General features: G+C 34.9%; 1 protein-coding gene across 3 annotated transcripts in view; it reads left to right on the forward strand.

Annotated features, from left to right (window-relative positions):
* The first annotated feature begins 4,239 nt into the window (after window positions 1–4,239).
* The window catches only part of LOC133186792 (sodium/hydrogen exchanger 10-like), a 31,793-nt gene continuing 11,740 nt past the window's right edge, over window positions 4,240–24,292 (forward strand). For 2 of the 3 annotated variants that reach the window (XM_061322106.1, XM_061322108.1), the window contains exons 1-19: window positions 7,853–8,093; window positions 8,501–8,761; window positions 9,063–9,200; window positions 9,990–10,106; window positions 10,519–10,680; window positions 11,500–11,608; window positions 12,356–12,499; window positions 15,934–16,105; window positions 16,396–16,477; window positions 16,751–16,853; window positions 18,170–18,389; window positions 18,893–18,990; window positions 19,080–19,140; window positions 19,303–19,557; window positions 19,680–19,874; window positions 20,190–20,391; window positions 20,570–20,718; window positions 21,089–21,214; window positions 21,556–21,654. In XM_061322106.1, coding sequence (XP_061178090.1) covers window positions 7,949–8,093; window positions 8,501–8,761; window positions 9,063–9,200; window positions 9,990–10,106; window positions 10,519–10,680; window positions 11,500–11,608; window positions 12,356–12,499; window positions 15,934–16,105; window positions 16,396–16,477; window positions 16,751–16,853; window positions 18,170–18,389; window positions 18,893–18,990; window positions 19,080–19,140; window positions 19,303–19,557; window positions 19,680–19,874; window positions 20,190–20,391; window positions 20,570–20,718; window positions 21,089–21,214; window positions 21,556–21,654 — 2,838 coding nt within the window. In that variant the 5' untranslated portion in view covers window positions 7,853–7,948. Of the gene's footprint in view, window positions 4,415–7,852; window positions 8,094–8,500; window positions 8,762–9,062; window positions 9,201–9,989; window positions 10,107–10,518; window positions 10,681–11,499; window positions 11,609–12,355; window positions 12,500–15,933; window positions 16,106–16,395; window positions 16,478–16,750; window positions 16,854–18,169; window positions 18,390–18,892; window positions 18,991–19,079; window positions 19,141–19,302; window positions 19,558–19,679; window positions 19,875–20,189; window positions 20,392–20,569; window positions 20,719–21,088; window positions 21,215–21,555; window positions 21,655–24,292 lie in introns of those variants that run through there. The other variant, XM_061322107.1, reaches the window with a different exon arrangement.

The following is a 24,292-nucleotide window of genomic DNA, read 5'->3' on the forward strand; positions in this document are numbered from 1 at the left end:
TAAATCATATGTACTATGATATAAAATGAGTATACCGTTGTTTACAACTTGCATATCATTTTGATATAATGTACGGTTATGTATATTAGTGTACTTTATTTCCACATTAAAAATTTGATTTATGATTCGTCCTACTGCGAATGACAATCAACAAAACAGCTGTTAATTAATTGTTAATTATGAGAAACCTTCCTTCAGTCTGCATTACACCTAACAAGATACTTACCGGTGTTTTCTTCCTCCAAGTCGTGACTTAATTGGTTAAATATTTAGTACTATTGAATTTTCATTTCTAAGGTAAAAAAAGAAATAAACTAACAGGTATGTTTGAATAATAAGAAGGAGACCATGGGCAGTAAGATAAAACATGGAACAGAGAAAGAAAGAATATTACTTCATCTTAATTATTTCTTGCTATGTGTTATTTTTCACAGCTCAGATGAACTGAATGTGAATGGAAACCTCATTCAGAGAATTTGCGTCCCCCACTTCAGCCAAAAAAAAAAAAAAAAAAAAGTGGAGGAACTGAAATTCAGTAGGGGTCTTTTTTAGGCCATAAAGAGTTGTGATATAAAATTTCATGGCTAGCCTCTAAAGGCCGGTTTACACGGTAATACCTGTCGTATACAACTTGTCGTTTACAACTTTTGTAATATATTCCTTATATGTCTACACGGTAAAACAGGTTTACATTCCACTCTTTTGTTATTTAAACAAACAAAACGCCCCTTTGAAGAAGTACAGATTTTTTTTTCATTTTGTTAACATGGAAGGACAGGAAGAGGAAGATAGTTATCTTAATGTGCATTTTGATAATTTCATTTCCACTCGCTGTTGTGCCAGCAAGGAGATCTAGAGGAAGGCCACGGGTCAGACAATGGATCGGGAGGGGAGTGATCACTATGGTGCATATCAGAACCACTTTTTCTGCGAATGGATATATGGCAGATTTTGATGATCTTCTGAACGTAGTATCCCCGGCCATTTATAAAGAAGCGGGACACATTAATGAGAAATTCAATTTCAGCAGCAGAACGATTTACTCTTACACTGCGTAAATTTTTTGATCACCGGTCAAATATAAAATTAATCGTCTATTTGAAATATATTTAAGAAGGAATGCTACACCAAAATTTATTTGATGGATCTTCAAAACATCAATTTTAAACTAAGATTTTAGCATTGAAAGATTGATTTTCGCTCTTAATTATTTGATACGATTTGTTTCAAATTTATTCAGCGAAAATGTTAAAAAAAAAAATACATTTTAAATTTGAACAAGCCATAACGTATAAAAATGTTGAAATATTCTTTTAAAATATTGAATTGGTTAGTAAAGCATAAATAGATCACCCAAATCCCAGACCACTGATTGGCCAAAGATAGAGAGTCTCATACGACTTGCTGTACAGAATAGAGACACGCTCTATTCGAACGCGTGGAATATATGACTCCGGGAAGGTTTAAATTCCGTGTAATAGCCCCGTATACACGGTAGCATTTTGATGTATATGACAAGGTTTATACAGCTTGCTTTACCGTGTAAACCGGCCTTAAGATTTTTTTAATATAACGTCCGGAAACGAAAACGAAAGTTACAAACAGACAAAAAAAAATTTCTGACCTTGACATTTTACTTATTCACCTCAAAATCAAAAGTAGTCATTTTAGGCCATGGGAATTTGTTATATTAAATTTTATTGAATGAAACTCAAAGAACACTAACGTTATCATCTGCAGTGTATGATTGTTTCTGATCTTGATCTTTCTGACCTCAAAATCAACAGGGGTATTTCCTTTGCCATAAGGAATTGTAATCAAATTTCATTGCAAATGCTCAAAGGCTTTCTAAAATATTGTCCGGAAAACAAAAGTTCATCACTGTTATCTTCACATTTTACACGGACAGACGGACGAACAGACCCAAATTAATATCCCCTACTTTCAGTGAAAGTGGATGATAACCAGACAAACGATATGAAACTTGAGAGAGAGAGAGAGAGATCGAAAATTCTGGTGCATCTTGCGTTCGACATCAGTTCGTTAAGACACCTTTACACGGACAGAAATCGTTGATGAGACTTGTAGATTTAAAGTTCGACCGAGCTCTCGGTAATCTGAGAGAGACATGGAAAGTCCGTTTTTTGTTAGAATGAAAAATACCGAGGCGGGTTCTCTCAGATCTCACACCAGTCTCCAAGATCTCTCCGTGATCTCTCAAGCACATATTGATCTCCCATAGATCTCCTATGCAGTCCCCAGTGAGCTCAGCTGGTCTCTCTGCACTCTCTCATTGATCTCATGTACAGTACCCAGTAAGCTCAGCTGGTCTTTCTGCACTCTACCATTCATTTTGTGCTTTTGAAACACCTGTGGGGGATCCAAGAGATCTTTAGTCTGCCTTTGTGTGTGTGTGTTTTTTTTTGTTTTTTTGTTTTTGTTTTTTTTTGTTGTTGTTGTTGTTTTTTTGTTTTTGTTTTTGTTTTTTTTAATCCAGATCCATGCGATCGATGAGAGACTGTTTTGGGAAGAGTCAAAACGCTCAAGCTCAAATGAACCACAGAATCTTGTTTTATATATATATATATATATATATATATATATATATATATATATATATATATATATATATATATATATATATATATATATATATATATATATATATATATATATGACTTTTGCCCTAAAATTTCATTTAGATGTATGCAATACTTCATAAAATATATACAATAAACACACCTAAAAACTTTCCTCTATTCCGCACGACAAGAATGTACCGACGCTTCTCTTCAACACATGTACATGTAATATATATAAGATTTACGTAAAAAGAAATCAATCTAGAAATAGCATTTGGACAAAATTTAAATGATATTAATACTACAACTCAAAACAAGACGGTTTATAGCCTAAAAAGCAGTAAAGATTGTTTAAAAGAAGCATGTGAGGGGTTTAAAAGATATGGGGATGGACTGAAGATGAGAGCCGAAAAGTAACGTCATAACGACGTCGGTAACATTCTTGCCGTGTGGCTGTAGAAGAACCAACATGTAACGTTGTGTTTATCCTAATATTTAGAGAGTATTTTGTAAAATCAAATTTAAAGGGACAAATTAATTTGTATGTCAATTTTTTTTGATAACATGTGACTATTCTAGATTTTATAGCATGCAGTTGTGACTTTACTTTCCGATCAACTCTCGTATATGTTCTTCGGATCCAAGCGATCTGAAGACATGAGGTCAAAATGTTCGCCATAGCAGAGCTCCTATTAGGTGCAAGTTTTTCTCGTGGTCTAGCTCTTGGTTACTTCCTTTTAAACAGATTTTCCTACACCGCTATTCAATATGAAATATCCATTCGTCTTCAACCATACCGTTATTTCTTACGCCCACCTTTCATAGTTCTGTAATTGGTTGCATCGAAGAAACAAGTGGGCTAGGTCATAAATTTAAAAAAAATTTAATTTTGACAAATCTGATCACATAATTAGAATTCAGTACCATAATCCCCAATAAATATTCTGTTGAACAGTCAAAATTTTGTTTAAAACAAGGATCGAGGCGCACCGACCTTATCTCGAGGGGCAGATTTTTTTTTAAGGGAAAGACTCTAAGGAGGCCGGATAATCCTGGATAAGTTACGAAGTCAGAACGTGCATTGGTCCGTTGTTTTATTTCCCTCGTGGCGTACAAAAAGTATGCGTGACGTAAGAAAGTGGGTCGTTAGTCTCGCCATAAGAGCAGCGGACCGGGTTACACCGTGTCCAACATTTATTGCCTTTTATTGCAGGTTAATTAATGAATCAATTACACATTAATTAACCTGCCCTTTCAGCCACAAGAGGAATTCTTGCTGCTTTGCAAAATATGTTTGCTTTTAAAATGACGTTCGATCGGTTTCTGTTTATTTTTCAAACTTGAAAAAATATTACATCTGTACAACAACTTATTTACTTCTTGTGATGTTGAGTCAATATCCGAACACTGAGGTAAATTAATATATATTCTTGAAAGAGTTTCACTCTTTCTGTGATGACCATAGATCAAGATCTCAATACTCTAGTTTAATTTCACTCTTAGTTTAATTTCACGTGTAGCTGCAGTTGGCAAGGAGAAAGGTTTTATTTTTTCAAAGGACTGCGATAAAAAGGCTCCGCCCAGCAAGTACAATTAATGAAACCTGGCCATCTTTTCCACACGAGCTGAAATCATTCTTGAGTTGGTCTGATAAACCGTGACAGGTTAAGACAGCCTGTATATTGACAAAAACCCGCGAACATCAATCAGGACATCTGTCGGGGATTATCCGGTTAGAGTCAGGGGACATAATCGTGTATTATAGGCGAATAAGAGGATGTGACACACAAAAAAGAATCAATATGTGAAGCTGCTACTTTTACCAGTTGTAGGTGAGTATTGTTTTTGTTTTTTAACACAATTCCTGCAGTAAAACATCCGACTAATTCATCAAGACATCACCTTTTTTGATAAAAGAAAAAAAAAAGGTGACCCAATTATGTATTTATTAGGACTTGGTAGCTTCAAAATACGAAGTTTTCCGTGTTTCTTCATAACATTAAGTAATAAAATGAATTTTTTGTCGATATTATATTAACTCAAAAAATTCACAAAAGTAAAAAAAAAATTGAACATTTTATGTATATGTTTCAGAGGTGGCGATCTTTTAATTGCTTTTTTGTGTATTGTTTGAAATATATATCAAAACTTGTTAGTGTACCTGATAAAACACTTATTCTGAATATATGCCGGGTTCTGGAATCTTCCTTTAAATAGATGTATTTCTTCATTGTAAGGGTTATCTAGAATTTTTCCTTTTCGTTCATAACAAAAACTATATGTTACATGCAATGCATGATAAAGATGTTTTTAAGTTTTCTTCAGATAATATGTTTTTGATACTGTATATATATATATACTAGTATGTCTGATAATTAAAGTAAGCTAGAGTTCTCTTTATTGCGAAGTCACACAACTCCTAAAGATCTCTCCTAATTGTTCTTTAAAAAATCGCCTCTCTGTCAGCTGAAATTCATTATATGGTTTTTTTTTATTTTACCTTTATTGAAAAAATATCTCCCTTTACAGTGAAATTGTTTTCTTTAAGTTATTTATCCAATTGAAACCAAATTTATTTTCTTGAAATTGGACATACGTCTTTTTGAAGAAACACTTAAAGTTATTTAAAAGATGAAGTATATATAGCTAAAATACACAGACTATAAGATTGTGGTATAACAAAAATTAATGACCAAAATATCTGCTCTCTGTTATCTAGGTAGGATCAACATAAAATCAAAAGTTATTTAAGATTTTAAGCACAAGATAAATGTACATGTAAAGTTTTTATTTCATGTCAGACAGATAGAACGAAGGTTTATCCCCCATAAACAAGTAATCCTCTACCTTTTATAAAGGTCTATCGGTATAACTTTCTTATTTAAGGCCACTTTTTAATGACTAAACATGACTTACATTCGTTCAGATGTAGCCTTGACAACACCTATATTATTTTCTCTCTCTCTCTCTCTCTCTCTCTCTCTCTCTCTCTCTCAGGAAGGGACAGATAGCTTTGTTCCTATTAGTCTACAGCGTATAATTTTAATCAATGGAGATTTTAATTAAAGTGACATCATCGGTGTATGAATAAAACATGTGTAACATTTGTGGCATTCCTGATTGGGCCATTGGAGGCCACATTACTGACAAGAACACAAATCGAGAAATTATCTACACTTCCGCTCGAGGAGATTTTTTTTACTAGATCTGTAGTAACACGTGTACTCTACCGTCTAATAATTAATAAACATAATCTATTAACATACTTATTAATCTTACCTAGCTATATCAAAGAATTCACCATGATGACGAAACAACCCCCACATTAATTAAAATCCATTCATTTTCTGGGGTTTTAGTTGCGGTTGCATATACTTATCATTTTCATGTATTATCTATCTGTTTACATCGAATTATGCAAATGTAAGAGCTAAAAACTCTATATATTTTGGACTATTTTTATGAAAACAATCTTTGCTGTAGTTTGCAAATGTATTTTGGATCGGAGTCGCATGGACTATGACATGTTTTAACTGAGATATATTTAAAAGACTCTAAAAAAAAATATTCATCATCGCGTTTGAGAGATTGGTAAGTTTTTATTTTACCAATATTTACTGCATACTTCTTTTTTTAGTAAAAATAAAATCCTGTGAGAAATAGAAATATGTACATGTATCAGATATAAAAATTGTTATTCGCCTATTTAAAGAATTCTTACGATTGTAAATTAAAATATTGTTATGGATAGCTTTGCAATTTAAGAAATTCAAAACTTTTACTTCTAGAAGTGATCTTATATTTTTAAGACTTTTCTGACGATCCCTTAAAGCAACATCTTGTTTAGATTATTCAATATTAAGGTTATATAAAGACCTGCTACTTTCTTTCATCATTTTTTTTAAGAGGCACATTTTTGCAAAAGTGTTATCAACATGAATTTTGATTTTGTGAAAATTAGAACACGCAAGTACTGTAAACTATTGTTGCCAATTAAATCTTAAAGTGGGATTATATTTTCTCATCTTATTAACAATATATAAAAGTATTTTAGAATTATACTTCTTATGACACGTTGCAAATGAAAAATATTTATGCGCTGAAAAATATATAAATTCCAGGCGCGGATTCGGGAATTGAAGGTAGGGGCGCAAAAGTAGGCAGGGGGTCTGGGGTCGGGGGCCCAAGGGGTGAAGCCCGCTGAAGCTCCTGGATTCTAGAGATTTTGTAGGGTAAAAACGAGGTCTACCGAGTAGACATTTTACATTTTTCACGAAACTATAATTTGTAAACGCTAATTTTAACAATTTTTTTTTTGAAGGGGGGGGGGGTTTGCGCCCCCTTAAATACGCCACTGAATTCATCCTCTATAACATAATGATTATTATCACAAACGATGTTGTCATTCACGCCGTATATATATAGTTCATGTTTATAATACTACATGTCCAGTGAGAGTAATATTGGCCATCGGTAAGAACCGCCGTTAATTGTTTTACAAACCCATGCACAATTTGGTCAGAGGTATGAGGCGGTCGGGATAGACTGGCCAAATTTTGATCTTGTTTGGGGGGGGGGGTCGAATTCTGGTCTTGCCTGTCGCATTTTCTCCTTTCCTGTTACAGGTATTTTAAAAATGTATATGAGAGTTGTCACAAAACTTGCATAGATAAAGAATTCCACATTGTGGCTATTAAGTTCATCCTTAAGAATTTTGAACGCGGATCTACTGAAATTTCGTAATTTTAGTGTATTAAGATAGCCAAGAATTCTAAATTTCAGCAAAAGAAAGATGAGGAGGAAATACATACAGATCACAAGTGCTTGGGGGACGGACACCCCCCCCCCCCCAGCATTCCGATCCGGGTTCTTCGACTTTTTTTCATAAAATATTTTTCTATGATTTAGATTTTACTATAATGCAAAGTATTACAATTTAAAAATCCTAAATATTGAAATTAATCTTTTATATAAAAAAATTCACACTCTCTGATACTATTTCAGAGAACACTTTTAGCATTCTTAAGAGAGTGTGAATTTTTATGAAATATTAATTTTAGGTTATATTAGGATTTTTCAATTGTGGTACTTTGTGAATGTGACATAGAAAAGTATTTTTTGAAAAAAAGGTCAAAGAACCGTTGGGGTACAGAATGCGAAGGTGGGGGTGTCCCTTCACCACGCACCTTTGAAAGCGTTATAGGTGAGAGAAATGTGTACCCAAGGATATCGTGACGTCACAGTCATGATAGAGATGACGTTATATTTCTTCTTCCGGTGAAATGTCAACAATGTGTTGTTTTCAATTTTTGCAGAATAAGTCATACCACAATATTGTAAAGAGGTGACGGAGGAAAAAATCCATTATGTCGAATTTTTCAAACATATCAACCACAGTGAATATTTCATTAACAAACACAACTCAAGCGCCGACAATCATTTATCATACCGATGAATCACACGGGGCCCTCAACATCATTTTCTTCATATTCTTTTCCTGTGCATTGGGAGGTAAGTTAAATCGTTATCTTAATACCTCTACTATTCAGTTTAGATAGCAATTCACAAAATAAATAACAGCAAAAGTTGATTCGTGAATGGAAAATCTGTACCTCACTGGTCAGAAAAGAATTGGTCGTCCATCCAATTTTTTTTAAAGACTAGCGAGCTACTTGTACAGAAACACAGCTTCAAAAACAGACAAAGGTACCAAGGCCAAAAGATTTGTGAATGATTAATTAATTAATCGTTATTACTGAGCCAAGTTCTTGTACAAAGAAGTACATTAGGCTAGCTTTTGAAACAAGTGATGAAAGATTTATATTATGAACCACTTCAGTTAAAGAAAATGTAACAGATGTTTGTCAAGATCAAAATAAACTTGTTTTGTATATTTTATGACTAAACTTCATTTCCAGCTCTGGTGAGACAGATTATACATGGTTTGAAGATCCAGTTGCCCTACACTGTTGTGTTGCTAGTTTTGGGTATTCTGTTTGGACTGTTGTCCACTAACAACACCACAGTCCATGCCTACGCCAGAGTTGTGGAGACTGACCCTCATCTGTTACTGTTTATATTTCTACCAGTTCTTATCTTTGAATCAGCTTTTGGGATGGAGGTCCACACATTTATGAAAACTTTTATTCAGGTGTTACTTTTGGCTATTCCAGGACTGGGTAAGTAAAAGAAAAGAACATTTATTTCAAACTTTAATTTACAATTGCAAAACTTCAGTTCCCGATCTTGTGTATGTTGTCATTTAAAGAAATGGTTGACCATCCTGCTTGTTAACTTCTGTTGGTACAGATTGAATAAACTTTTTTTTTATCTTGTTATGTACAACATCAAAGTTATTTGTACTCACATGATTTGACAATTTTTTAATCTCCAGACAATACATGAATGTTTTAAATCCATCACAGTCAAAGTTGTACATGTAGCAATGTCTAAATGAATCGGTTATTTGTTCCATTGTAGCATTGGCATCCCTGTTCACTTGTCTGCTGGCTAGGTTTTTATTTACTTATGACTGGGACTGGAACATAGGAATGATGTTTGGCTGTATTCTCAGTGCTACAGACCCTGTGGCTGTCGTGGCTCTCCTCAGAGATCTAGGTAAGGCACCTTTAAAAGTTTTTCCATCCTCTGTATCTATGGTGAGTCTGCACAGAAATCTAGATTGCTTGTCACCACTCAATGTGGTTCCATTCTCTGTGTGCTAATAGACCCTGAAGCTGTGGTGGCTCAGCTCAGAGATCTAGGTAAGTCAAGACTCAGTGATGTTCCAATTCTCTGTGCTACAGATCCTGTAGCCATGGTGGTTCTGCTCAGACATAACCCAGTGTGGTTCCATTTTCTGTGCTACAGACCCTTTAGCTGTGGCAGCACTCTTCGGACATTTTAATAAGTCACAACTAAGTGCGGTTCTGTTCTCTGTGCTACAGACTCTGTGGTTTAGGTGGTTCTGTTCAGAGATCTAGATAAGTTACCACTCAATTTAATTTAATTTTTAGTGCAACAAACCCTGTAGCTATGGTAAGTCTGTAGCTATGATGAGTCTGCTTAGAGATATAGATAAGTTGCCACCCAATATGGTTCCATTCTAAGTGCTATAGACCCTGTAGCTGTGGTGGCACTTCTCAGAGATCAAGATAAGTCATAACCCAGTTTGTTTTTATTCTCTATGCTACAGACCCTGTAGCAATGGTTGTTCTGCTTAGAGATCTAGATAAGTTCCCACTCAATGCGGTTCTATTCTTCACACCACAGACCATGTTATGTCCTGACTGTGAGTGCTCTGTATTGGCAAATTAATCCAATTTAATATTTTTCAGAGTTATACTGACTGCTTTTTCATTCTATTTGAATGTATTTCCTAGATTGATTTTTTTCCCCTACTTATAGGTGCCTCCAAACAGCTGGCTATGGTAGTAGAGGGGGAGTCACTAGTCAATGATGGGGCAGCCATTGTGTTCTATAATGTCTTTATTAAGATGGCCACATCAGAAGAAGGACTTACTGGTAACAATAACAATTGTTTTATTTTTGACATTATCACTTTTGCTGCTTTCATTGGTTTTTGCCATTTTGAACATTTACTTACTATTAGATTGCATATTTAATTCTGTATTGCTTCTGAAGATATTGGTAAGATGCTTTCCTCCCAAATATCAGTATTGGTGGTAGAATTTTTACTGATTTTTTTTTTATTATTATATTTTTTTGTTATTGAAATTTTGAAAGTGTAACTTTGTTTTAATAGCAGAGTGCATACATGTATATATGTTGAAATTTCAATGTGTAAACAACCTTGTTGTAAGTTTAAGAATCTTTTTTGGTTAAGGTAAACACAATTATGAACAATAGTTGAGAGTTTATATAAATAAAGTCAATCTATCTTCTGTTTATTTGATAAATGCTCTTTATTTTGTAGGTGGGGATATCGTAGTAGAGTTCCTGCAGGTTGCCCTAGGGGGTCCATTGTGGGGATATTTTGTGGCAAAAATCACCTTGTTCTGTTTGTCTCGAGTGTTCAATGATGCTCTGGTAGAAATTACTATCACCCTCGCCTCTACATACCTTACCTTCTATATAGGTAAGTAAAGTAATTCTATATAGGTAAGTAAAGTAATTCTATATAAGTAATTACTAATTCTATATAGGTAGGTTAAGTTATTATATACAGGCAAGTAAAGTAATTTTATAAAGGTAAGTAAAGTAATTCTATATAAGTAAGTAAAGTAATTCTATAAAAGTAAGTAAAGTAATTCTATATAAGTAATTAGTAATTTTATATAAGTAAATACTAATTCTATGTAGGTAAGTAAAGTTATTCTATATAGCTAAGTAAAGTAATTCTATATAGGTAAGTAAAGTAATTCTATATAAGTAAGTAAAGTAACTCTATATAAGTAATTACTAATTCTATGTAGGTAAGTAAAATAATTCTATATAGATAAGTTATTCTATATAGGTAAGTAATTAGTAATTCTATATAAGTAATTACTAATTCTATGTAGGTAAGTAAAATAATTCTATATAGATAAGTAATTAGTAAATCTATATACTTGAGTAAGATTATTCATTTTCTATGTTGGAATGTTATAGTGCTACAAATCTAATGTAAATGTACATAATTTAGCACACTTTCTCAAAATTAGTGCAGTCTTCCTCTTCAGCTGATAAGTGCAATCATTAGTGCACTTGATTTTTGCGAAGCGGCAATGTATTAGTTTGAATCATGCATTAGTGTATATTAAATGAATAAGCAGACATGAGGCAGTGTGAAAAGTGCAAAAATATGATTACCACTAAAATAAGTATGTTTGCAGTATTTGTACAAATCAGTGATTGTTTTTAATCATATTCTGACAGCAATTGATTACTAATGGGTAAGTCCTTTATATATTTGCAGGGGAGGAGCACCTGGGTGTGTCAGGGGTACTCGCCACTGTGGTCCTGGGGGTCACCATGAACTCAGAGAAAACCATGATCAGCCCAGAGGTGGAACACTTTTTACACAGGTATACAGACACAGAAATTTATAGAACAAGTTAACGCAATGTTATGGAATTTTATGAAAATTAACAAATTCAAGGAAATATACATGTTTATATGTATGTGTAGACACATGTATGGATATGAATATGTTTGGAGGTTAATTATGGCATATTGAAACAAAACTCATAGTTTTAATATTCTGAGTATAGGCACACCTTTACCATATTTGTTTGAACACTAAGTCATTATTAGTCCCCTACCGGTGAAACTGGAGGAGACTATAGGTTTCCTCTGAGTCTGTCTGTCCATCTGTCTGTCTGTCCATCTGTCTGTCTAGCTGTCCCTCTGTCTGTCTGTCAGTCTGTCCCACTTGGTTTTTCACACTTTTTTCTAAACGCTTGCAGATATTGAGCTGATTTTTGGTATGTGACTTTACCTTGATGAGTAATAGATCAAATTTTCATTTCATTCCGCTTCATTGATTTTTGACGGAATTATGGCATTTTCAATTTTAGCGGGAACCAGATTACACTTGCCGGTAGGGGACTAGTATTGCTAGTGCAATACTCTCAGAATGCTTGTTTTTTGAGGAGTAATTTTTAAGTTAAGAAAATTCTGTAAGAATTTGTCCATAACTTAAGATTATTGTCATAATATAAGATTTTTCTATTTGATGATAATCTACATGTGCATGTTTGAACAAGGTTTCTATGCATAAACTATTCTAAAATTCCTTTTTTATTGATGAGTAACTTTTTCTATTATATCAGGTTTTGGGAGACATTGGCATACATTGCTAACACCCTCATTTTCATCATTGTTGGCATGGTGATCGCAGAAAAAGCTATTTTTGAAATCCATGGCATTGACTGGTTTTATATGTTTGCTCTTTACTTTGGAATATTTGTCATCAGGTACGTATTTTTAATACATTTTGGAATAAATTTGACATGCTATATATCATATTTTCTAGCATATGAATTGCTATGACATCATCGACATAAAAATTTAAACTATAAATTGTGGGTTTAAATTTCATTTTTCCCTAAGTAACTATAATTTCTGATGGAGATTTATTCAGTAACAAAGCATATATCTTATGTAAGACAACAAAGCATGTTGCTACATCACGATTTATATTGACAGTGGGATTCACAGATCACCCAATAGTGTCTCCATTTATCGGTGTCAGGTCTGTCTCTGCAACTCAGAGAATTTTTAAATAAGGCATTTATTTAGCTGAAATGGTGACAAGGGAAAGATTATTGTTATGAAAATGTACTCCTTTTCATTGAAAATTTTGACTTAAAAAGAAGGGACAGAATCTTATGAAAAACAAGAACTTTAGAACAACGTAAAGGGTCATACATATTAACAATTGACTGTTGGGAGCTGTTATATTTTCGTTAGAGGAGTTTGAAAAATGAGGTCGTTATCTTAAGTGCAGGTAATTAAATAAACAACAATTAAATGTCTGTGTTGTATGTTAATGACCCCATACATCAGAGCATAGTTACCTGTCTGTAATGTAAGTGTCCAGGTATACGTGACTGTCAGGTGAGATGTGGCTTTTAAACACTGAATATTAACTTAACTGCTGACTGATACAGGTGTACCATACAGTGGGGGAAAGGATCTTATATGTAAATAAATGTCAGTAGTCCTTCTTGACTTGGTATACTATTTTTTGTCCTTTATTCATTATAATTTTGTCCAATGATCACAAGCAAAATGAGGAAAACAGTTTGATAAAAAGAAACCTACAAAAAAAGAAGGACATTAGAGCAAGGGGTTTAATGTATTAATTAATCTTTCCAAAAATCAAAAAGTGTAACAATGCAAAACTTCAGTAGTAAAATATGTATTCTAATTATTGGTAAAATATAATGACTGAATGAAATTAATACATGTTTCAAGAAACTAAGGAATTACAACATCTATTCATTTAATTTTTTAGCTCACCTGAGCTGAAAGCTCAAGTGAGCTTTTCTGATCACATTTTGTCTGTAGTCCGTCTGTCTGTCCGTCTGTCTGTCCGTCTGTAAACTTTTCACATTTTCAACTTCTTCTCAAGAACCACTGGGCCAATTTCAACCAAACTTGCCACAAAGTATCCTTGGGTAAAGGGGATTCAAGTTTGTTCAAATGAAGGGTCACGCCCTCTTTCAAGGGGAGATAATTAGGAATTACTGAAAAAATAATGGCATCATTTAAAAATCTTCTTCTCAAGAACCATAGGGCCAGGAAAGATGAAACTCATGTGGAAGCATCCTTAGGTAGTGTACATTCAAGTTTGTTCAAATCATGACCCCGGGGGGTAGGGCGGGGCTGCAATGGAGGATCAAAGTTTTACATAGAAATATATAGGAAAAATCTTTAAAAATCTTCTTCTCAAGAACAGCAAAGCCATGATGAGTCATATTTATATGGAAGCATCCTGAGGTAGTGTAGATTCAAGTTTGTTCAAATCATGACCCCCGGGGGTAGGGCGGGGCCACAATGGAGGATCAAAGTTTTACATAGAAATATATAGGAAAAATCTTTAAAAATCTTCTTCTCAAGAACAGCAAAGCCATGATGAGTCATATTTATATGGAAGCATTCTGAGGTAGTGTAGATTCAAGTTTGTTCAAATCATGACCCCCAGGGGTAGGGCGGGGCCACAATGGAGGATCAAAGTTTTACATAGAAATATATAGGAAAAATCTTTAAAAATCTTCTTCTCAAGAACAGCCAAGCCATGATGAATCATATTTATATGGAAGCATCCTCAGGTAGTGTAGATTCAAATTTGTTCAAATCTTGACCCCCGGGGGTAGGGCGGGGCCACAATGGAGGATCAAAGTTTTACATAGAAATATATAGGAAAAATCTTTAAAAATCTTCTTCTCAAGAACAGCAAAGCTATGATGAGGCATATTTATATGGAAGCATCCTCAGGTAGTGTAGATTCAAGTTTGTTCAAACCATGACCCCCGGGGGTAGGGCGGGGCTGCAATGGAGGATCAAAGTTTTACATAGAAATATAAAGGAAAAATCTTTAAAAATCTTCTTCTCAAGAACAGCAAGCCATGATGAGTCATATTGATATGGAAGCATCCTCAGGTAGTGTAGATTCAAATTTGATTAAACCATGGCCTCTGGGGGTAGGGCGGGGCCACAATGGAGGATCAAAGTTTTGCATAGAAATATAAAGGAAAATGTCTTCTTCTGAAGAACTGCAAACCATGATTAGTCATTTTGATATGGAAGCATCCTCAGGTAGTGTAGATTCAATTTTGTTCAAATGATGACCCCCAGGGGTAGGGTGGGGCCCAATGGGGGATGGAAAGTTTTACATAAGAACATATAGAAAAAATATTTCTTCTCAAGAACAGAAAAGCTATGTTTAGTCATATTGATATGGAAGCATCCTCAGGTAGTGTAGATTCAAGTTTGTTCAAACCATGACCCCCGGGGGTAGGGCGGAGCCACAATGGAGGATCAAAGTTTTACATAGAAATATAAAGGAAAATATCTTCTTCTGAAGAACAGAAAAGCTATGTTTAGTCATATTGATATGGAAGCATCCTCAGGTAGTGTAGATTCAATTTTGTTCAAATGATGACCCCCAGGGGTAGGATGGGGCCCAATGGGGGATGGAAAGTTTTACATAAGAACATATAGAAAAAATATTTCTTCTCAAGAACAGAAAAGCTATGTTTAGTCATATTGATATGGAAGCATCCTCAGGTAGTGTAGATTCAAGATTGTTCAAATGATGACCCCTGGGATAGGGAGGAGCCACAATGAGGGATCAAATTTTTACAAAGGAATATATGGGAATTTTTAAAAAAAATCTTCTCAAGTACAACAAAGCCATTTGTTATATTGACATGGAAGCATCATCAGGTAGTTTAAAATTCAAGCCATTTAAGCCCCCCCCCCCCCCCCCCCCCCCCGAACTGATTGTGCTTTTGCCTAGCCAATGTGCTCAGGTGAGCGATGTGGCCCATGGGCCTCTTGTTACTTTATGGCATTTTCTTGACATCATCAACATGACAAAATTAACAAAAGTCGATTGAAATTTTTTTATGAATTGAAGCTTACAGACATTGCCTTAGTTTAAAGCATAATTATAAATTTTTAGGTCACCAAAGGTCACTCAGATGACCTATTGCTATGGTTCTCATATGTCATTTGTAAGAACATTTTTTTCTGAATTGGCTGAAACAATTTCAACCAATTTTAGTTTGTAGTATCTACAGATGGATCCTGTGTACAAAGATTTTTGAATTTATCATTTTCACGTGGTTTCAGCCTTCTTGGACTATTGAGTTAGGGTTGGTTTTATCCATATCTGTTGTAGAGGACTTGTGATTGCAATCTTCAGCCCAATCCTGAAGCACACAGGGTACGGATTGTCCTGGCAGGAGGGAATGGTGATGACCTGGGGAGGATTAAGGGGGGCAGTCGGGCTTGCCCTAGCCCTACAGGTGGCCCACCATGATGAAATTGACTCTGAGACTGTTGGCATTCGAGTAAGTACTATAGATTGTTCACATAATGTCTGTGTTTTTCCTCCTTTTGTTTTGGTCTGGTTTGAAGACAGTGTAGAAAACATTATGTAAAATAACTCTTTTTTAATGTTTAACTCAAAAAGAAATGATAAAATTCAAGGGTTAATTTTATTTTTACTGACTATTATAATTAAGTTCATTTCAGTAGAGTTACAGTCTCATCAGAGATTTTGTGATTTATTCAATATGATTTCCAGTAGAGACTGAGTACAATTGCTTTGTGATATTTGAATGGTATGTTCCTCTTTCAGGTTCTGATCCATGTTTCTGGGATAGTGTTTCTGACTCTGTTAATCAATGCTACAACCTGCTCAGCTCTTCTTAAAGCCTTGGGTAAGATGTGCAGAAACTTGTATAAATTATGATACATGCTTTTAAGGAAGAATATTCACTTCATGCCTCACAATGATCTTTAGCTATTTTTTAGTTCATGTGAGAGAAATTAAGCTCTATTCACGGACTTGACTGATTGAGATTCGCCCATTTACTCTCTCACTTTCTATTTTTAAACTTTTTATATTTTCTGCAATTTTTACTAGAAATATAATGCAGAAGAAATAAGAGCTACAAATAAGAATGTATTTTGTTAATATTTACCTATTGCAGGCATGAGTGACATTTCCCCCGCAAAGAAAATGTCCATGGCTAATTCTCTGAGATTTATGCAGGACATGAGGGAGAAGACATTGAACATGTTAAAATCAGACAGGTAAGGGCCTCATAGCAGGATATACTTACTATTGCCCCTAGGGCTGTTACGAGTACCCGAAATAACCGAGAACTGCGGTCCAAGTTGTTCAGTTCGGTTCCGGTTCCATTTTTCCAGATTTCGGTTCAGGTCTGGTTTATATATTAGAGTCTGTTCAGTCCAAAAAATGGCCTCGAAATCAAAGGAATGATGACTATAACAGTGATAAATAAACATCACAACTGAAATCTACTTCATTCCATGACAAAACACTTGTCACGGGAGCATTAGATAATTATCAAAACGAGCAGGAATGGTCAGATTGTGGCTAATAGTAGGCCAAGTCACCGATGTCTAGACGTTCACATGGTTAAGACTTGTTTTCAATGTAAATTTAATGTAACAAATAAAGATTTTTCAAGTTAAATTCATGAAATTAAGGTTTAAAATAGATGTAAATAACCGACCCGAAAAACCCGAAACCGAACCGAAAATTTACAGAACCTACCCGACCCAAAAAATTTTGGAACTGTGACAACCCTAATTGCCCCATCAATAATGTAGTATAAAGAGGCCTCAATGATTTGTAGCAGGGTATAACAACTGCTGCCCCATCATTAATGTAGTAAGAGGGCTCGTTGTAGCAGTGACAGTGTGTAACAATTGCTGCCCCATCACTAATGTAGTAAGAGGCCTCAATGATTTGTAGCAGGGTATAACAACTACTGCCCCATCACTAATGTAGTAAGAGGGCTCATTGATTTGTAGCAGGGTATGACTACTACTGCACCATCACTAATGTAGTAAGAGGCCTCATTGATATTTCGAATCCTTAGATATCTTGAAGTTTTTTCTTGGTCCCATTGAGTTTGAGATATCAAGGTTTGACTGCATGTAGGAACTAATGTATGAAAGTGTGTAAAATGATGTGTCTATTATTCAAATCTGCAGTGGTCAGACGGCTTCAATCACCGGTGGCCAGATAGCTCAGTTGGTAGAGCACCTGACTGGAGATTCAGGGGGCCCGGGTTCAAGTCCCTGTTACACATCATTCAACAAAGTTTTGCCTTGTGTTTGGATATGAGGCAAAATTATACATGTAATCAAAAGCCCATGCTCAACAACTGATTGTACAATGGCATTATACAGGGTCATGTAATGTGACCCACTAAAAACTCCTGTATATATACGTTCAAACTGCTGACATGTCCCTTCATACACTTTGCGTTTCTTCCTTTGTACAACCCTGCACAGCATGGTAAATGTGATCATGTATAAATACATGAGTATAGTCCTACAAGTAGTAAATGTACATGACTAAATCGTTATGTGTTTAGATTTTTGGCTGATGCTGATTGGGATGTAGTGGAGAAAAGCTGTGAGATAGAAGATCCGTATAAAACAACGGAGGAGGAAGCAGATGTGGAGGATTCCCTTGACATCCGACCAAACTCCATCTGTCCCGAGTGTGATGCCAAACTCCCCGCTCAGTATACCAGGAAGGAACTACGAGAAATGACCAACGAAGCCGTCCTCAGAATGCTCAAAGCAGAGAAGGTATGTAGTAAAATGACCAACAAAGCCCTCCCCAGGTTGCTCAAAGCAAAGAATGTATGTAGTGAAATGACCAACAAAGCCCTCCTCAGAATGCTTAAAGCAGAGAAGATACATAATGAATCAGTGTGCCTCAAAATACAAAAATAACAAATTCTAAGATTCAAAAATGAATTTGGAGGTGCTTTTACATATACAGCCCGGTTTAATGTGAAAGAATTTTTTTTCCAATCTGCTTGCCCGACGGAATATTGTTACATTTAAATTAGCTAGCCTGAGTCTTAAAATGACTAGCCCTGGGTGTCAGACTACCGTTTATTTCAACCCCTGTTAATTGAGAGGAGTTTGGCATATGATAGTCTACCTTTGTCAATAACAGGAGAACATATGCTAACTGTGAAAAAAATTCCAATATTCAAAAATGAAATCTCTAAAAATAATACTGGAGACTTGAAAATCATATGAAAAGTAACAAATAAAAATAATTTAAAGCTTGTTTATTTTAGATGAGTTACTGGAGACAGTTTGAACAAGGGATGCTGTCAAGAGAAGCCGTCAGGAAGTTACATGACTGTACGGACACGTCAGCAGACAAGCAGGGAAAGTAAGCACAGAAGGCAAGGACTGATTGATGTAGCCATTACTTCATCCTGAGAAACAAATTCTAACCTGTCATTCCAATTATTATTTCAGATTCATAGATGTTGATGAAATAAAGAAAAGTTGGGATGTACCAAAGTTTTATGAAAATTTAGTAAGTAAACAGGAATACATGTATTGAATGCTTTACACATTATGGAAATAAATTGTTTATTGGGTCTATGCAGAATGAATGGATAGTACATAAAGTAAACTTTTTTTTTGGTAACACTTGTGAAAGATGTAATGATATTATTTCCCTGATTATAAATTTCAGAAAAGCTATCTCATCAAGCTGATAGGTGGAGTAGATATTCCCCGCCCAAAGTCTCCGATTCTCCGCCATTTGTATCACATCACCCAACACCAAGCTTTCTATATCACTATGGTCTCCATCATTGTCATTGACATGGTTAACGTTGCCTTCTCCATTGTCTGTCAGTATCACTCTGCGTGGAAGGACAAACGTAACATCTTCCGCAGCCTCAATGTCATGTTTGTGGCGTTATACATCATGGAGTGTATTGCAAAGGTAAAATCACTGTACTGCTTTTATTTTCACATTTGTATTATTGTTGGTGACAACTTTCTAATGATGTCAAAGCTTAATTCATTGTGGTTTCATTTCAATAATTATCTGGTATACTGTGACAGGTGCTTGTCCAGAGACATGAGTACATCAGGAATGGCTGGAACAATTTGTGTCTGACCATCATCTCTATAGGTATTGTGGATATAATCGTGGGATTCACCCTCCCGGCAGTGTACGATGATGATAGGAAAGTTGTGACTGTGGTCATCGTCATCTTCATGCTCTTCAGAATCATCAGACTCTTCAGACTTCTAGAGGTTGGTATTAACAATAAAATCAACAAAAGAAAGATAAAACAAACAAGGGCACCGCCATGCAAAGCATCCCCTCGCAAAAGAGTACTTCTCTCCCGATATAAAATATTACTTGTGTAACTTCTGTTTTTGCACATACTGAACCCCCACCCCCATTCCTGATATACATGTAAATTATTACTTGCGTAACTTTTTTTATGTACACACTCCCCCCACCTTACTTTTTCCCCTCCAACTTTCTTCCAAGGGGATAATAAAGTATCAAAACAGGGTGTATATTCACTAGCTGAGTCAGAATGTATGGCATTTAATTTTTAGCCCCTGATGCCATTGGTGGTGAAGCTCCTGAAGCGACAAATCAGTAAACATCTAAGTTATGGCTATGACGTGGGGAGGGGATATGTGGCCGGGGAGGAGGAGGTGAGGAAATTGATTGATCACATGGTGGATCAGAAAGACATTGCCAAGAATCTTAAACAGTCCAGTGACAACGGGAGACTGGACGTCATCAGGTGTCTGGGTAAGCACTGGTATTTATCTTAGTCTTTGTAAGTATTTATAGTTATTTGGCAAGGAATTAGAAGTTAGATAGATTTCTGAAGTGTTTCCAGAAAATACAGGAGGATTGTTGTTTGTTAATTTGTTGAGCAATGTTGTACAAATCACACATTCAACTGTTAAGCATTTTACATCAACAGGCATGTTACAGAAGCAGCATCCTGATATTGCATTGTCCATCAAGACTCGCCAGGCCATCCGCAGTGTCCTTAACAACCTCAGGGACGGCGTCCACGAACTTCTGATGGACGGAATCCTAGAGGAGGCCGAGGGAACCAAACTAGAAAAGGTCAACACAGATGTCATATCAACCATATTGCACTTGTCAGCAACAATCATTAAGAGGGTTTGACAATATTAAGATGATGAAACAGAAAAGAGGGGGGTATTTTTGGATGACCAATTTAATACACTTTTAAAATCACTTATTATCCATGTTATCTTGGGATCAAATTTTTCCGCTTTGAGATAAAATTATTGGTTTATGGGAATACTGTTTCGTGGATGAAGGAATATTGAGTTTTACTATGTATGAAATTTTACATTTGTTGGGGAAATGAATTTGTGGGTCTCTCCTAGCCACAAAAACAATGAAGATATTAACCCCCACAAAAATTAGTAATTTCACAGTATATCCAGTGAGTTGTGTTTGTTTATAGATGATTGAGGAAAAGATGAAGAGGTTGTTAAGTTTCCCACCAAGTCTTCCACTCCCACCTCCTGATTATATGTTGAAGCATGTTTTCTGGCTCCGCAATGATGACAATCTCATTGGCTACATCAAAGTATGCTACCTTAATTTATTACGCTTTTTACTTAATAATACTGCCAAACATCATTGTCTTGTATCAAAGCCATGGATCATTATTTATCTATTAGAAATAAAAAAAAAATTTAAATAAACATTTTAAAATATTATATTTTAATTACATTGCAGAATATTTCTTTTTTGTTATGTGTAAAAAAAAATCAAATGAATTAAAAAACAACCAAACAATATATTATAATTCTGTTAATACAATAAATATATTGATTTTTCAAAATATATATATATATATATATATATATATATATATATATATATATATATATATATATATATATATATATACAATATATTTGACAGCATCAGGCCAAGCTAATCAGCTACAACTATGAGGATGTGATAATCCATGAGGGTGATCCACCGGGAGGAATCTACATCATAGTGTCAGGAATGGTGAGGGTAAGTGCATCAATTTACCAATCAGAATCCCCAAGCCTACTTATATAAAGAGCACAACATGTTAACTGAAAATCCCAAGCTTATTTATATGCAAATCACAAAATGTTAACTCAAAATCCCCAAACCTAGACTTATATAAAGATCACAAAATGTCCACTCAAAATCCCCAATCTTATTAATATGCTATACAGATCATAAAATATTAACTGAAAATCCCCTGGCTTCTTATGTAAAGGTCACAAAATGTTAACTCAAAACACCTAGTTTACTTATATAAAGATCACAGGATGTTAACTTCAAATTCCCAAACCTAGTTATATACAGATCACAAAATGTTAACTCAAAATCCCCTAGCTTACTTACATAAAGATCACAAGATGTTAACTTAAAATTCTCAAGCTTACGTATATACAGATCACAACATGTTTTATCAAAATCCTCAGTCCTAACAATTCTTAATCCTACAATGTACAGATTACATGTTAAGTCAAAATTCCCAGTCCTAACTACATACAGGTAATATGTTAACTCAAATCCTACAATATTCAGATAACATATTAACTCAAAATTTCCAATTCTACAATATACAGATAACATGTAACTTAAAATCCCAATCCTACAATGTTTAGATAACATATTAGCTCCAAATTCCCAATCCCACTATATACAGAAAACATGTTTTAACTCAAAATCCCTGCACCTACCAACAAAGTCTGTGATATAACCATATACAGATCAGTTCAAGTGCACATTTCCCCTTACAGATCACTAAAGCTATACAATGTGAATTCACATTCAAGGTTTGTATGCTGCTTAATGTAGTGGAATAGCAGCCCACTGTATAATATATATAGAACATTTCCTGCCTAGTTTTGATCCTTATAATTTAGATGGATAAATTATAAAATCCCCCATTTTTACATCCTTGCAGCCTGCAATTTTTACTTTTTTAAAACATATAGTATAGTGCTTACACATACTTCGCAATTCTCATTTTTTTAAAACCATTATTTTGTTGTTGTAGTTATTTATTAGATATACTGGTAATGAACTTGGACTTTTTAAAGGCTCTTTTCTTCAGACATTTGATCTCTACGCTTACATTTATCTAATAGTTTGCAGGACCCTCTTTTTGCACTGAAATTATGTTTTATAACACTTCTTAGAGATTTTCTTGAATATGTTTGATGCATGTTAAAGACATATCAAGGAATTATAGCCAGTAAATTATCAAATAGTGTAATTCAAAGAGGGTAACTCAAAGAATTAGAGAGCAAATTGTATCCTAAGTTTGTAACTGGAAATTCAAGACATTCAGAGATGGGGTCTATGACGACTGTAACATAGACATTCACCAGAGGTGGAAACAAAGGTCAGATAATCACCATTTCTAGTATGTCTCATGATGGTTGACAGCTTGGGTGGGTCAGGATGACCAGAAGTAGAAAGACAGGTTAATGTGTTGTTTACAATAGTGTAATCATTTGATAACCGTTTGATAACCATTTTAATGTTATTCATGATGGTTGAAAAACACTGTGAAAACAGAAGTTGAAACAATGGCCAAATACCAGCCAACAATGGAGTCATTTATATTTAACAGAGTTATATACAAGAGATGGACACCCTAGTAAGGTTGCCCCCCAGTAGAAGAGCAGTGTATTTCATTTATTTCTAATTATGGACAGAGAAAAGATCTAATTGGGGTGCATTGGCAGGTTTAGAGAGATTGATAGCACAATCTCAGTTCATCATTGCATGAAACTCGAAGCTTCGCTGTCATTTGAATAGTTTTGGTGTTCACAACATCTCTGGAAAAAATGTAAATTTGCACTGACTATCAAATCAAGAATGGGGAAAAAATGACATTATTGCACAGAATTAGAATTAGAAAATATTAGAAAGAATTTGATATAAAAATACACCAACTGCATTATAAATTAACACCCATTTGTTTGATTAGTACTATCACACAGTTCAAAATCAAACATATAAAGTACTGCCACATTTATTCTATGGATAGAATGTGAGTTTTATTTGCATTAAGGTAGCTCGTCTGTGTGTGTATTGGACAATTGTCCAAGCATAGATTCCAATACATCATCTCTGATTTCACCACCCTGAAATCTCAGTGAATGTTTACAGTCCTTCATGTCAACTTTCAAGTCACACAAAAGTCCAGACAGCTCTTTCTCGTTATCACTCAAACTTTCGTCAGATACGTTTGTATCTTCAGTGAATTGTACTTTATCAGCTAATTGTTTTCTCTTTTCACTTAATTCTGTTATCACACGGTTCACTTGTTCATTCTTTATCGTCAGATTGTCCCTTATGGCTTGTTCCTGGCGTGTCTTGATTTCCATCAGTCTCTCTAAGATCTCCTCATAGCTCCTCTGAATCATCTCCATTCCCGAGTTACACTCGTTTTCATTGTTTCTGATCTGCATTGAGATCCTGTCATCAATACCTGGTATTACTTCTTGCTTTATGTTCCTTAGGTATGCGGAGAGGCCTCTTCTTCTCTGATTTGCTATATTGGCTACAGTATCCCAGTTGTGATCTCTGTGTTCTGTTTTGGTACAGCTAGAACACAGGAATTCATCACAATCCACACAGAAGATATCGATGGCGTCACAGT

This window comes from Saccostrea echinata, unplaced genomic scaffold (assembly GCF_033153115.1).
Source record: "Saccostrea echinata isolate AGI-Se365-2 ecotype Australia unplaced genomic scaffold, CSIRO_AGI_Sech_v1 ptg000014l, whole genome shotgun sequence".
Lineage (NCBI taxonomy): Eukaryota > Metazoa > Mollusca > Bivalvia > Ostreida > Ostreidae > Saccostrea > Saccostrea echinata.